At 54.2% G+C, this 14484-nt stretch overlaps 5 protein-coding genes across 5 annotated transcripts; 1 reads left to right on the forward strand and 4 right to left on the reverse strand.

Moving 5' to 3' along the window:
* Nucleotides 1-661: 661 nt before the first annotated feature.
* B0H65DRAFT_4231 (mannan polymerase complexes MNN9 subunit) lies at nucleotides 662-2162 on the reverse strand. The gene is made up of 2 exons (XM_062824434.1): nucleotides 869-2162; nucleotides 662-802 (listed from the first exon to the last, which is right to left on the reverse strand). The coding sequence occupies exons 1-2, from the start codon at nucleotides 1967-1969 to the stop codon at nucleotides 782-784; spliced, it is 1122 nt and encodes a 373-aa protein (XP_062685589.1). The 5' UTR covers nucleotides 1970-2162; the 3' UTR covers nucleotides 662-781.
* A 427-nt stretch (nucleotides 2163-2589) lies between these two features.
* On the forward strand, nucleotides 2590-4824 carry B0H65DRAFT_447567 (proteasome complex subunit Rpn13 ubiquitin receptor-domain-containing protein). The gene is made up of 4 exons (XM_062825868.1): nucleotides 2590-2982; nucleotides 3085-3154; nucleotides 3236-3746; nucleotides 3992-4824. Exons 1-4 carry the CDS (start codon nucleotides 2932-2934, stop codon nucleotides 4548-4550), a joined length of 1191 nt encoding a protein of 396 aa, XP_062685590.1. The 5' UTR covers nucleotides 2590-2931; the 3' UTR covers nucleotides 4551-4824.
* Nucleotides 4825-4911: 87 nt separating this feature from the next.
* Nucleotides 4912-7241, reverse strand: B0H65DRAFT_553943 (uncharacterized protein; the record flags this gene model as incomplete). Its single annotated transcript, XM_062829995.1, has 3 exons — nucleotides 4912-6298; nucleotides 6576-6930; nucleotides 7135-7241. The coding sequence occupies 3 exons, from the start codon at nucleotides 7239-7241 to the stop codon at nucleotides 5261-5263; spliced, it is 1500 nt and encodes a 499-aa protein (XP_062685591.1). The 3' UTR covers nucleotides 4912-5260.
* On the reverse strand, nucleotides 7199-9842 carry B0H65DRAFT_447575 (bifunctional purine biosynthesis protein). Its single transcript, XM_062825869.1, has 3 exons — nucleotides 9381-9842; nucleotides 7808-9287; nucleotides 7199-7746 (listed from the first exon to the last, which is right to left on the reverse strand). The coding sequence occupies exons 1-3, from the start codon at nucleotides 9527-9529 to the stop codon at nucleotides 7591-7593; spliced, it is 1785 nt and encodes a 594-aa protein (XP_062685592.1). The 5' UTR covers nucleotides 9530-9842; the 3' UTR covers nucleotides 7199-7590.
* A 1073-nt stretch (nucleotides 9843-10915) lies between these two features.
* B0H65DRAFT_447579 (heat shock protein 78, mitochondrial precursor) lies at nucleotides 10916-13976 on the reverse strand. Its single transcript, XM_062825870.1, has one exon. It carries the CDS (start codon nucleotides 13829-13831, stop codon nucleotides 11390-11392), a length of 2442 nt encoding a protein of 813 aa, XP_062685593.1. The 5' UTR covers nucleotides 13832-13976; the 3' UTR covers nucleotides 10916-11389.
* Between the last annotated feature and the right edge of the window lie 508 nt (nucleotides 13977-14484).

Genomic DNA, 14484 nt, shown 5'->3' on the forward strand with positions numbered 1-14484 from the left:
TGGTTTCTTACTGTGTATACACAACTAGAAAGCGACATCGCTCCTCTTTATTGGAGATGGCTCACGGTTACTGTGCTGGAGGAGAACTGCTACGGTGGTTAGTTACAAAGAACAGAACGGAACGATATACCAACCTAGGACTTAATGCCAACAAGAAACCTAACCGCAAACCCCCTTACTTTTTATTATGCTATTACTTCAAGAAAGATGACCTTCAAGAGTCCCCCATATGCCCTCGCCAATGGTCTAGTATATATCGTGAGAAATCGTCGCTGTATGTCTTCGAAAATCGACCAAATAAAGTTTGTTACATGATTCTTTGTCCTGGTCTCTCAGGAGCTTTTGGAGTTAGCAAAGAGCTCTGCTCTCAACAACGAGCGAACAACCACACTCATCACACAAGGTCGCGTCTGGCGCATCACACATCAGACGTGTATTCGATCCGCGCCCTCCCGCTGTGCACTTTTCGCTTCCCGCACTCCTCCCCGAAACCCAAACTCATCAACAAATTAAAAGAACGCCACAGCTGCTTGGCCCAGTGACTCTGGGAGATACGAGATTGTACACCAACTCCCTCTCCGAGACAGATAGTTCACTGCTGCTGGCTAGCCAGACTCTTGCCTTTGGTCGTGGAGGTCGCGGACGAATGAGGTATAGGGCAAAGGTTGAGTAATCGTCTCCGAAGGCCCAGGCAGGATTCTGTTATCGTCAAAGACAAATTGTCATTGCGTCAAGTGGCGGCTTAGGATACGCGGTGTAAGACTCGATACCGGCCAATGTTTCACTCATTGTAGTGATAAACCTAATGATTCAGCGTTAGTGCGACGTTTCCCACCTTGACATGGCGCACAGCACACAAAACACGCACCTTGTAATTGGGCAAACCAGTCGCTTGCCAGCCCAGTCTTTTGGCCATTTTGGCAAAGCCTTCCGTCTCGATCAAGTGGTAAAAGGGGAACGCGGGGAACATGGCTCCGTCACGGTGCACCTCGGCCTTCACCAGCAACGCCGTACCTCCTACGCCATCCAGAGGCACTTCGGTGTGTATATCCGCACCCGCCTCGTACATATAAGCCATGAGAGCTCGATAGGTTGCCATGTCGGCGTAGCCTTCGAGGAGTATGTCGTCCTTGCCCATCTTGGAAGCCAGCTCCTGCGCGGTGGGGCTGTCCTGCCAGTTGTTGAAGTCGTAGGGTCGTTCGTCCATTGCCTTCTTCTCGGCGTTGTAGAACCGCTGGAAGCAGTTGGGCACCGTGAGCGGCTTGCTGTGGCTGGCAAGATCCTGGATCAGAGTGGGGGGTGTCTCGACGATGTCGGCATCCAACCACAACACCCACGAGGTGTCGGGTCCGAGGGTCGTAAAGAGGAGCGAGTTGCGGGCTTTGGCCATGGCAGCCCGTCGCGCCTTCTGGTTTGCCATCTTATGGCGCTCGCTCTCATCCTGGGAGGGGATGGGCGGGTCGAAGTCTTGGCGTAGGATGATGATGCTCTTGAACCTTTCCTTCTCATGTCCATGCTTTTGGATTTTTGCGATCTGCTTCTGGAGCTCAATGGTGGCCGCGTTGCCCTCCTTCGTCTTGGGCAGAATAAAGCCCAGGGTAATGAGCTCATGGGGGTACGAGAGCTTCAGCAAGTTATCCCAGTACTCCTGGTAGAAGCGGGCCATGGGCGTAAGGACAAGAACATTCTCGCGGTTGGCGACGGGGTCGTTTGTGATGGTGACACTGTTGAGGTTGTAGCGCGTTACTGGTGGAGGGCCTGCCTTGCCGCCGACAGAGCTTGACTTGCGGAAAGGTGATGTCGGCGGAGAGAGAGGATGCAGCGCGGCTGTGGCCTTGCGAGCGGCAGAAAAGTCGGGAGCTGAGGGGGATACTAGAAGGTAGAGGATGACGATGACGAGGACGATGCCGACAGCGATCGTTCCCGGGCTCGTCCTCTTAAGACGAACCGGCCCCAATGGACGCGCCATGGGATGTGTTGAGGATATATCAAAGAAGAGAAGTAATCATATAGTCGTCTGGGTTCGAAGGTTCGCGCGTTCCCGTCGTCCGTGTCTCGGTTGTGGTTGTAGTCTCTTCGGTTCGCTATACGATAGCACTATTTGAAGCGCCCTTTCTCCTAGCTTCGTACGCGGACGAGAGCTGTGCGTGTAAATATTGTCGGCCGTGGACTGAAGAATATCAGAGCCGGTGTCGGTCGGTGTTGTGTTGGACACTTTTGGTCGGCCACTCAATTAAGTCGTGGTCGAGGGGCGGCCAGGGGGCATTGGCAACTCGAGCGGGATGGGGAAGTTTAAGGGACGAGGGAAAACGGGCTTCTGGAAAGAAGACGAGGCGCAAACTGCGAATGGCCAGAAATGGGCGGGGAAAAGGGGTTTAGTGCACTGACATGGGTCAATGTAATTCTGAAACGGTACCAATTCCTGTCCGCTGGCTCTGGTCACTCCAGCAGCATTTTGGACACCTTCGTGGTCTCCGTCGCGACTGGCAATCGTGGCAGGCAACTGGCGACACTCCCGTCTTGCGCAACCGTGGAAAGGAAAGTGAGAAGTGGCAGCAACGACGTCGATCTTCTCCAACTCCAAGCCGGGGGCTTGCTGGGCGAAGGAGGGACAGCGATTGGGGACCCTCTAGGCTACAGTGCGAACGCCGGGCATCTCAGGCCGTCAAGGTTGGAGGCACAGGGGGCCGCAGCTGGTGACGGCAGCGGCAGCGGGCAGCCCACGTCAGAGCAACTGTAGCCTTGCCGCAGTACCTCTCTCTAGCTCCAGGCGCTGAGCTCACATTGCTGATTGCCTCTACCTCGAAGTAGCAACAACATCATCAACGAAATCCGAGCTTCATCGAGCCAACTGTTTCTACTTTGCCCCGAACGAATTTACCACACAGTCACACGCGCTTCCCACAGCCGACACCAGCGCGCGCATCAACCATGCCGATATCACCCATCATCACCTTCAAGGCGGGCATTTGCGACGTCGATGTTCGTACCACCCCTCCTCCAAGCTCCCCGCGCCCGCCGACATCTTTCTTCTTGGCTACTTTGTTCGTTGACTAGTCTGAGTATTAACATCTACATTTTCAGCAATCGTCGAAGCCGTACAAGGTCACGCCCCAAGCCAGGCCTGGCTACATCTACCTCTACTCGGACGATGGTATGCGACCCATGAATCTCCGGATGGCGCTGTGATAGCCGACTCCCTTCTGTGACACAATCTCACCGTTTCATCATGCAGACTTCATCCATTTCTGCTGGCGCCCGAGAGATGCCCCTGCGGACGAGCCCGAGCTTGACCTCGTCATGATCCCCGAGGACGGGCACTTCCTTCCCTACGATACCAAGTCTCCTGCCCAGGCCTCCGCCAAGACCAACGGCCGTATCTTCTCGCTCAAGTTCTCTTCCTCATCACAGCGCCATATCTTCTGGCTGCAATCGAAGCCTCAGGGTCCTAACGGCGACCCGTCTTTCCTGAGCCCAAGAGATCTGAAGATTGGCGAGATTGTGGACAAGCTCCTGCAGGGCTACGAGGTGGATGTGAACAGGGAGCTTGCTTCACTCAGCAGCAGCGGTGGTAGCAACCGCCGAGACGATGGTGACGACGAGACAATGGAAGACGTTGAGGGCCACGGAGACCCCAATGCCCACCACGAGGGCGGTACTGGCGGCGCTGGTCCCGATGCCACTGGCGGTGATGTCCGGAGGGAGGGCGAGGACGCCAGAGAAGGAGGAGCAGATGGAGCAAGAGCGTAGGTGCTGTTTTCTCGTCACATGAGTTTTGGGAGTTTGGGTTGCTTTGGCGCGCACATCATTTGATCTACTTCAACCAAGAATGAGCAAGCTACGGCGCAGAGGGCAACAAGAACGGTGCAACTGTATTGTGTACTTACTAGATGGAGGCACTAGAATTTGACATGCACATGGCATCCCTCTGCTTTCCGCAAAATTGCTTCTCCGATGCCAATACAAGTGCTAATATAGTTCTCACTGATAGGGCAAGTGCTACAAATGCCGAGGCGGATGCGGCTGCCGTTGTACGGAACTTCCTCGATTCCCTGAAAGGCACCCAAGGGCTTGCCGGAGGTCAAGCCCAAGCCCAAGCCCAGGGCAAATCCTACCCTTTACTCAACGATCTTCTGGAACCCTCAGTCACGATTCCGATGCTCGATTCCGCCACCGACGAATATGTCGACAACCTCTTGAACTACCTACCCTCGACCGTCATTGTTATGTCTCAGCAAGGTGCCAGCGGTGCTGATGCCATCGAGATTGAGCCTAGTGCCGCGTCTGTTGAGGCCGCTCGGCAGACTATGAGCCAGGATCAGAAGCGCGCGCTCCTGAAGAAGGTTCTTCGGAGCCCCCAGTTTACCCAAAGCCTTGCCAGCCTGACAATTGCTCTTCGGGATGGAGGGCTCCCCAACATTTCGACCGCGTTGGGCGTCCAAGTGGAAAATGGGGGCATGGTTAGAGGCGGAACGGTGCCTCTGGGTGGTGGAGATGCTGTCGAGGCCTTTGTGGAAGGAGTGAAAAAGACAGTTCAGAAGAAGAAGTGAAAGATTTCGGGATCGGGGGAAGAAGCATTAGGAGGTTGAGATTCGTATTGGGAATCAGTTAGGTCTGGGAAACTGTACGAAGGCTTGCGTCCGGAGCTTGAATATTAGGACAACTCAGCTGTACCAGATCTTGATCGCACTATCAAGGACTTGCATATCCAAATCTCAAAAAGTTCAAAATTCACCTAGACGTAAAGGAGCAGTCAGTCACCTACCGTGGTAGCCAGCAGCACCCTTTATCCCGTTTATATCAATCCCTTTGTTGCGTGTAATGCAATCATGCGAGTGCCCCTGTTGATACTAGCAAGGTGATGGATGAGCTTAGAGCAGAATAAATGGATGAACAGATCTTTGAAATGCACCTCGGACAGCGGTTCATAAACAACCACGACGGGTAGAACTGAAGGCATACATACTTCTGACTGAATGACAAGTTGGTACTAGTAATAAGCTGAATTGGTTTACATGTGTGTCATACAAGCACTATAAAACCAACCTATCTCTTGATACCCACGACAAAGCCAACGTAGATATCAACCAAAAACCATCATATACGGTGATGATGATGTCGCATAATGAGCGAAGAAACCCAGACGCAAGCAAAAAGAAAAGTATCGAAAACAGGAAAGGAGCCCTTTCCTTTCACTAGATAGGCATCTTTAGACAAGAAAACTTTCAAGTCATAACTAAAAAGAGTCCAGATCATTCAATCAATCATCACCATGATGCCCCTCCTCTTCGCCGGCGTCCTTGTTCTTGCTCTTCCTGAACCTCTCCTTGCCCGTCGCAAAGAAAGCCTCGACAATCCGGCCATCAAACGCCCTGCCATGCATCAAGTGCACGCACGCCTCGGCCGCCTCCACCGTCGCGAACTTGACGCTCACGATCCCTTCCTCCTCCTCGTCAAACAGCACCACGTTGGTCACGGGTCCGAGCTTGGCGCACTCCTCCCGGATGTCGTCTTTGATCTCCAGCAGCGCGGCCGGGTCCTCGTTGAGTTCTTCGAGAGTGAACATGTGCCGCAGGATCACGACCTTGTCCCACTTGCCTCCCTTTGCTTCTTTGATTGCGGGCCCTAGAAGGCGCGAGGAGGGAGAGGGCTCGTCGTCGTCCCAGTCGGCGAGCTTAGCGGAGAGCTTTTGGGTCTTTTTGATGATCTTGGCTTTGTCTTGTTGGCTGCGTTGGTTGTGACCGCCGCCGTTGTTGCTGGGGGCGGGGGTGGGGTTGGTGATATTGTTGTAGGGGGTCGAAGAGGACGAGCCTTCTCCCTCTGCGCCACCGTTGCCTGCCTTGTCACCACCGCCGTTCTCCCCGCCTGCTGCAGCGTAGTTGGTCTTTTTGTAGCTCATGTCCGCCGCCTGGACGCGCATTCTGCTGCCATCAGGAGAGGGCTCAAAGCGGAAGTCGGTGTCGTCCAGGAGCATGATGGCCATCTCGACCGACTGCGGCTTGAAGAAGACGATCAGGGCGTCGCCCTTGAAGTTGCCGTTGGCGTCCGTGTACATCTTGATGCGCGGGCGGCCGCTGTCGATCTCCTCGGCGATGACGCCGCACTTGCGCGAGAAGAGCTCGGCGACCTCGTCAGCCGTCGCGTCGAGCGGGAGTCCGGTCACGTAGACGGCCGTGTTTTGCTTGGGCTCCCGTGGCGCCTTTTCGCGCTTCTGGTTCTTCGATGGACGGTTGTTCATGTTGTTACTGCTAGCGGAGTCCTGTAGGCGTGCGCGCAACGAGGGAAAGAAAGAAAAGGTCTGGTTAGTGTCTTCCCCAGATTTCTTCTCTCGTCCTGTCCGTCCTCACATCACAAGAGAGACCACACAAAATCATTCATGTCCATGTACTCCTGGGGCACAGCGATTTCTTTTCCTCCCTCTCTCTCTCTCTCGCTTTCACGGCTGCTCCGAAAGGTATCGAAATGGGGGCAAGACAGGAGTGAACGGGTCAATGTTTTCAAGAAGGATGAATGGGTGTTGATGGTGGTGGTGACAGTAGCGGACGCTGATAGGTGCGCATTCGAGCGCAGCTTACCTCTCGGTCGTTGTTCTTTCTCTTCTTGCCTTGTCCTTTGCCTGACTGGCCTGTCTCTGTGTCGTCGTCTCCGAGTGATGTTATGTATGCCCTCTGGTGTTCCTCGATTAGGGCTTCGTCGATGATGGGGAGCCAGCGCTTGAGGCCCTCATCAAACTCGTATTCGGTGCCATCGTCTTGAACGGCAATGTATTTGTTGTCGAGCCTGGAGAAGGAGATGCGCTCGTCCTTGTCAAACTCTTCGGGGTCGGTCGGAAATGTCCAATACTCGGCTTGTTGTGCTTCTTGTTGCTCCATTTTCCTTTCTTTAGTATGCGCGAGGTGAAAGCTTGGGTATTGCGTAGAGCTTGAATGGCTGTGTCGGTTGTTGAAAGGCGCGAGTTGGGTATTTCCAGATGACGTTGAAGGAGGAAAATGCGACCCCGTCTTCGAAGACCCGTTGGAGATTCCATCCCTTGGCGGCGCGGGTCTAACATGCCCTGGAACCTGGTGTGGGGCGTCTTTGGTATGTAACTTACCGTATGCTAGGTGCTTTGTTATTGCAGTTAAGGTACTTTACGGCAATGCTAGAGGTGCACAGCACATCCGCTCATCAGATCCAAAGGACGAGCAAGTATTGAGTCTTCTGAGTGAAGGATTGTAAGTCTTTTTTTCATTCGTTATCATGACCGGAATCAACCCTCCGTATCATGGGACTTTAAGCCATCATCACTTCATCAACGACTTTCGCTTCAGGGAGAAAGTGCTTCATCAAACAAAGAAAAAGTGTTGAACTTTTGTGTTCCCCCTTAGATCCCCTTTTTAGAACCGTTCCATCCATCCGTCCTGTATACCAACCATCCCGAGACAACCTCTTTCTTTTAGTAGTGGTCGTCATATAGTGCAAATCGCCATGTTTTTAAAATCATCAAAGAAAAATATCGCAAAGTTGAGTTATGCGAGAAGGGTATCAATCATAGCCATCCATCTTCTTTTCGAAGTGTTTCGAGGTATCTAGGTTCAAAAAGTTGGCGATTTAGTGGTGGAACAGACGAGTGTTCTGCTCGACGAAGGTGATGCCGAGCTTCTCGGCGGTCTCGAAGACGGTAGCGTCGTTCAGACTACCGCTGGGGGCGGCAATGTACTTGACGCCGGAGCGGTCGGCGCGGTAGACATTGTCGATGAAGGGGAACTAGTACAGCTGTGTTAGTAATGCTAGCGACTGGCAGTCATTAAAAGGCGGGTGAACCTACGAAAGCGTCAGAAGAGACGCAAACATCAGTGAGCTTGGACAGCCACTCGTTCTTCTCCTGCTCGGTGAAAGCAGCGGGGACCTCCTCGAAGAAAGCCTCAAACGACTCGCGCTCAGGACCGTCCTTGGGGACCTGACCGCTGACGAGAAGATCGATAGCATTGCTCTTGTCGGGGCGCTTGGTACCCTTCTTCCACTTGATGCCAAGGACGCGGGGGTTGAAGCGCAACCACCAGTTGTCGACCTTATCACCAGCAAGGCGAGTGCAGTGAATTCTGGACTGCTGACCGGCACCCAAGCCGACTACCTGGCCTCTAGCAGCGTAGCAGACTGAGTTGCTTTGGGTGTACTTGGCGGCAATAGTGGCGATGGTGAGATCGCGCTGAGCGTTCTCGGGGAGAGTGCCATCCTTGGGGGTGATGATGTTGGAGAAGGTCTCGGGGGAGATCTCAACGTCGTTGCGGCCCTGGGCGAGGGTGACACCGAAGACGGTGCGGGTCTCGCTCTTGCTGGGCTCAAATTCAGGGTCAACCTGGAGCATGAGGTAACGGCCACCCTTCTTCTTCTTGAGGATCTCAGCGGCGGCGGGCTCGAAGCCGGGCGCGATAACACCATCCGAAACCTCCTTGCTAATGATGGTAGCGGTAGGAACATCGACAACGTCGCTGAGGGCGATCATGTCACCGAAGCTGCTCATGCGATCGGCGCCACGGGCGCGGGCGTAGGCCTGAGCAAGACCAGAGGTCTCGATACCCGGGATATCATCGACCATGTAGACCTTGCGCTCATCGGCAGTCAACTCAAGACCGATGGCGGCACCGGCAGGAGAGACGTGCTTGAAGCTGGCAGCAGCGGGCTTGCCGAGAGCCTTCTTGAGCTCCTTGACGAGGGGCCAGGCGTTGAGAGCATCGAGGAGGTTGATGTAGCCGGGGGCACCGTTGACAACGGTGAATGGAAGCTTGCCCTCCTTAACGTAGGCAGCAGCAGGCTTCTGGTGGGGGTTGGCACCATAGCGGAGAGGAAGGTGCTGGAGGCCCTGACTAGCATACTGCTTGCGGAAGAAGTCGGAAATGGCAGCATCGTAGTCGGCGGTGTGCTCGAAGGCCTTGAGGGCATAGAGCTGACGGCTGGAGTCCTTGATCTCGCCAGACTCGAGCTCCTTGAGGAACTCGGCGTAGTCGTTGGGGTCGCTCAGGATGGTAACACGAGCGTGGTTCTTGGCGGCGGCGCGGATAAGAGTAACACCACCAATATCGATCTCCTCGACGGCCTCGGGAACGGTGACGTTGATCTTGGCCACGGTATCCTTGAAGGGGTAGAGGTTGCAGATGACATAGTCGACCTTCTCGATGTTCTGCTCAGCGAGGTCCTTCTCGTCCGAAGCGAGCTCGCGGGCGAGGATACCGGCGTGGACAGCGGGATGGAGGGTCTTGACGCGACCGCCCAGCATCTCGGGGGCCTTGGTGATGGCCGAGATATCCCTATTACGGAGAAAGAAGAGCTGTCAGCGCGCTGTCGCCAATGCCTCCATATCACCAAAAGCAACAAACGGGTTCGAGACGAGGGATCCTTACTCAACAGGGAAGCCAGACTCCCTGATCATCTTGGCGGTACCGCCAGAGGCGAGGATGCGGACATTGTGCTGGACGAGGCCCTTGGCCAGGTCGAGGAGGCCGGTCTTGTCGTAGACCGACACAATGGCGATTCTCTGGTTGGCAGCCATTGCGAACCACTTTCTTGCGACCGAGGTGACGGCGGGGGGAATTGGTGGTCGGGGAAGGCGAAGGAAAGCCTGTCTGAGGTAGAACAGCGTGATCGTTGCTACTCCTGTTGCAAAGCGACAAGGGAAAGGGGGGAGAGAGAGAGCGAAAGAAGTGGCAGGGCCTTTGGAATTTCAAGTCGCAGCTCCTCGCCCGAGTACAGTCACAGGTGAAGGTGGTGGAGCGGGCAGGGTGGAGGGAACAGAGTGGGACTTCATGCGATCGCGACCCGTAACTCAATCACATCATGGAGGGGTCGGAAATATTTCTTCGTGCTAAAAAAACCCTACGAGCCTACCCAGGCCTATGGCGGGGTAGAATGGCTGCTAAGGCGAGTGAAGGTCCTCCCGAGTGGGCCCTTCAGCGCGCCGGTCCCGGGTTCGGGCGCTAGCCCCGCAGTCTGCGCAGGGAGGCCCTGATAATTCTCGGTACAGTTGGTCACCACAGAAGTGCAAATTGCCGCACTGCACTACAAGAATTTTGGTTTCTCTCGTTTCTCAATTCTCGTGAACCGTTGCCCGCCTTGTTTCTTCTTTCCTCGTTGATGTCTTGCACGAAGGTTGTTTCAGTGTGCTTCCAGTCGCCGTTGCTCCTGCATCTCGAAAAGTGCAAGCAAGACACACTTCCTGCAGAAGGCTCGTGCGTTTTACATCCTGTCGTCCCTTCTTTTTTTCGGCTGTGGTTTGTGCGTCGACGATCACAACTGCCAGTTACAGGTGCACAGGCCGATCGCCAGCTGCAGGCGGCAAGAGTGCGCTGTAGCGTGTGCAATGTGCCAGTGTGCACCACAAAAGGCCCCTAGAACGGGGTTTATAAGGGCGAGGTTTTGCTAGCACTTTCGCCCTTCGGGGCAATTTGGTCAATGTAAGCAGACTTCCCGGTTCCGTGGCCAAGCGGTATGGTGCGTTGATACTAACAAAGTCAACAGTTGAAACGATACAGAGAAGATTAGCATGGCCCCTGCACTAAGGATGACACGCTACTCAAAGAGACGCTACCAATTTTTTTGTAGATTTTCTGTGATAGTAACAGGTACCTTTTTATTTCCTGCAATGTCCGTCAAGGTGCGCAGAATGACAAAAATGGAGCTTGACCATCTCATGGGGCGTGCGCGAGGAGGTGGAGGGTTCGAATCGTGTTTGTGACATACTTTTTTGGTGTTTTGCTTTCAAAGTGAATCGCCCAGCAGGTCAACGACCAACAGTACCTCTCCACAGAGTAGGAGCATCATCGCGAATAAAAGATATTTCTAGATGTATCTCTGATCTCCAAAGGTCTGGTGTTGCTGGTGCCAGACTCTTCGGTCAACTCCCGAGAACCTTGCTGAACCAAAAATTTTGAATTTTGATAGCGATTGCAGTCGTTATCAATTTATAGCGTAAACAAGCGATCTTTAGCGCCCTGCTACAGCCGACGAGCCGTGGCTAACCTCAAGTAGGTATGGCTTGGAAGTGTCTTTGACTCACCCAGAAGCGCAATCAACATGACAGGGGACAGACATTTTACATTCGCAATGCTCGAAAACCACAGGTCACAATAATCACCGAGCGGGTTATACGCATCCTGAGGAGGATCACCACAAAGGCCATTCTACGATATGTATTGTTCATTTCAAGACGTACATCAACTATGTGCAGGAATCAAACTAAATGCACTACGAACCACCCTTCCAATGCCTTTTACCGTCCTGTTACCCGGCCCATAACCATGCAATGCAACAAAGAGGAAAATCACGAACAGATAGAATACAATAAAGATACATCTCACATGTCGCGACAGCCGGTAAATCTGTAATCAGATCAGCAGCATCAACCACTTCACGCCTAAGGAGCAGCCTGAGTCTCGCCCTCACCCTCAGCGGCCGGCGGCTGCTCCTGCTGCTTCGCGTAGACATTCAGTCCGCTCCTGTCCTCCTTGATCTCCACCACCACCTTATCGCCAGTCTTGATCTGTCCGCGGATGATCTTATCCGCAAGCCTGTTGCCAATCTCGGTGGTAATGAGCCTATTGAGTGGCCTCGCGCCAAACTTGGGATCGTATCCCCTCTCCGCCAGCCACTGGCGGACCTCGTCGGAGACCGTGAGCGTGATGCGGCGATCGTCGAGCCGCCCCTGGAGCTCCCTCAGACGGATGTCGACAATGTCCCTGAGCGCCTCCAGGGCGAGACGCTTGAAGATGATGAAGGAGTCGATGCGGTTGAGGAACTCGGGCGGGTACTGGGATGCCACGACGTTCATGACGGCCTCCTTGACGTCCGGGTGGATGTCGCCTTCGGGCGTCTCCTTGTAGGGGACAATGGGGTTGGCTCCGACGAGGATGTCGGCGCCGAGGTTGGAGGTGAGCACGATGATGGTGTTTTTGAAGTCGACCTTGTGGCCCTGGGCGTCGGTTAGGTAGCCCTCGTCGAGGACTTGGAGGAGCAAAGCGGAGATGTCCCGATGCGCCTTCTCGAACTCGTCGAAGAGGAGGACGGCGTAGGGCTTGCGGCGGACAGCCTCGGTCAGCTGGCCGGCGTCTTCGTAGCCTACGTAGCCGGAGGGAGCGCCGATCAGGCGCGAGATGGTGTGCTTTTCTTGAAACTCGCTCATGTCAAAGCGAACGACGGCGGTCTCGGTCGAGAAGAGGAAGCTGGCGAGCTTCTTGCACAGCTCTGTCTTGCCGACGCCGGTGGGGCCGAGGAAGAAGAAGGAGGCCAGTGGGCGGTTCTCACCGCTCAATCCGGCTCTTTGCATTCTCACTGCGTCGGCGACCGCCTTGAGAGCCTCGTCCTGACCGCGAACGGACTCGCGAAGAATGTCTTCCATGTTGACGAGTTTCTCTATGTGGCCGCTGGACAACTTGGAACACGGGATGCCGGTAATTCTGGAGACGACGTTGGCGATGTCGTCAGCCGTGACGGAATCGTGGATGAGAGAGTTTTCGCGGGTAGGTCTTTCGCCGTCCTTGGGCAACTTCTTTTCCAGGTTTGGAATGATGCCAAATCTCAACTCAGCAGCCCTGCCAAAGTTTCCGGTTCTCTGTGCTTGCTCCAACTCAATGCGGGCTCTGTCAAGCTCTGCCTGGGTTTGCTTGATGCTGTCGAGCTCGGCCTTTTCCTTCTCCCACTTCTCTGTGAGTACGGCGGCTTCACCTTGGAACTTCTTCAGGTCAGCCTCGAGCTTCTCACGACGCTCAACGCTGGCAATGTCCTTCTCCTTTCGTAAGCTTTCCAGCTCAATCTGAATAGTCATGATCTTCTGGTCTAACCGCTGAATGTCGTCGGGTTTGCTTTCTTGCTGTAGGCGAAGCGAGCTGGCGGCTTCGTCCATCAAGTCAATGGCCTTGTCGGGAAGGAAGCGGTCGGTGATGTAGCGGTTGGACAAGGCGGCGGCGGCAACCAGGGCTCCGTCAGTGATACGGATACCATGGTGAACTTCGTACTTCTCCTTGATACCGCGCAGAATACTGATGGTATCCTCCACTGTCGGCTCGCTGACGATGATGGGCTGGAACCGGCGAGCGAGAGCAACATCCTTCTCGATCAGACGGTATTCGGCCAAAGTGGTGGCACCGCAGCACTGAAGCTCACCTCTGGAAAGAGCTGGCTTCAACAGGTTCGACGCATCGATGGAGCCCTCGGCTTTTCCGAGACCAAGGAGAGTATGGAGCTCATCGATAAACAGGATAACCTCTCCGTTGGCTTGTTGCACCTCGGTCAGGACCTTCTTCAGCCGTTCCTCAAAGTCACCCCTGAACTTGGCGCCTGCAATAAGAGATCCGAGGTCGAGACTGATGACCCTCTTGTTCTTGATACTTTCTGGCACCGCGCCCTTCACAATCTCCAACGCAAGACCCTCGAGAATGGCCGTCTTGCCAACACCGGCGCTTCCGATGAGCACCGGGTTGTTCTTCGTTCTGCGTGACAGAATTTGGATGGTTCTCTGGATTTCCGCCGCTCTACCGATGACGGGATCGAGCTTTCCGTCTCGTGCTTTGGCTGTCAAGTCGATACCGTATTGCTCTAGTGCTGGTTTCTCTTCCTCGCCCCCCATGTTCATGCGATGGGTACCGCCTGGGGGGTGTGGTCTGCCACCTGCATACCATCGGGTCGCTATTGTGGGAAGAAGACGAAGAGAGCTTGCTAGAGGAGTGGCATTGAGTGCTGGTACGGTTGCGCCCAGCGCGGGTGCCCGGGGAAACTGGCGTGTTGTTCGTGAGAGAGAGGCCCTCGACGCCTCACTGATGCGCCGAGTGGCAGTCGACAGCAATTGGCGCCTTGTTTGCATTTTGAGACTTGAATTTGTGTTTTATTTTAGAGCAACGACTAGTCTAGATCCAATTGTTGTAAGAGTATGAGATGAGGGTATGTCTTTGTTTTATAAGTATGGCGCTGACGTAGTGCCACTGACCGTTGACATGGATGGAGGTCGAAGTGGAAAGCTCTCGCAACTTCCAGTGGCACGGACGCCGTGAAGCTACCCTAGGGGGGACTCGGAGCTTACAGTAGCTCCTTATCTTATCGGAGCTTTCCAAGTCCCGTCTTTACACAGTATGGAGTCTTCGGTCAGTTCGGTGGGTTTCTGTGCCTGGTCTGTGCACTGTCGGTATTTAATGGACCAGGAAATTTTTCTCGGTGTGAAATCTTTCCCGTTTTGGTTCCTCGTGTGCAACCGCCGCGTTGTGGAAGAAGTCAGAGGGAATGGCTTCAGATTGACGAAATCTGGTAATGCCAGAAATCCACCACGTCTGTGTCTGTTATTAGTGTAAGTTCTAGCACCTTGCTTAATATTCCATTTCCCTCTTCCTACCGGCACTCCAGCACTCCCACGCCCATTCCGTGATGATCGAATTGGTCCGTGTTACCAAGCAGACTTAAGACCTCTGCAGATGACGACGAAACCAGCATTTATGCGACTCTGACCCTTTTGGCACTTTATTC

Source organism: Neurospora tetraspora (genome assembly GCF_033439725.1).
Source record: "Neurospora tetraspora strain CBS 560.94 chromosome Unknown B0H65scaffold_1, whole genome shotgun sequence".
Lineage (NCBI taxonomy): Eukaryota > Fungi > Ascomycota > Sordariomycetes > Sordariales > Sordariaceae > Neurospora > Neurospora tetraspora.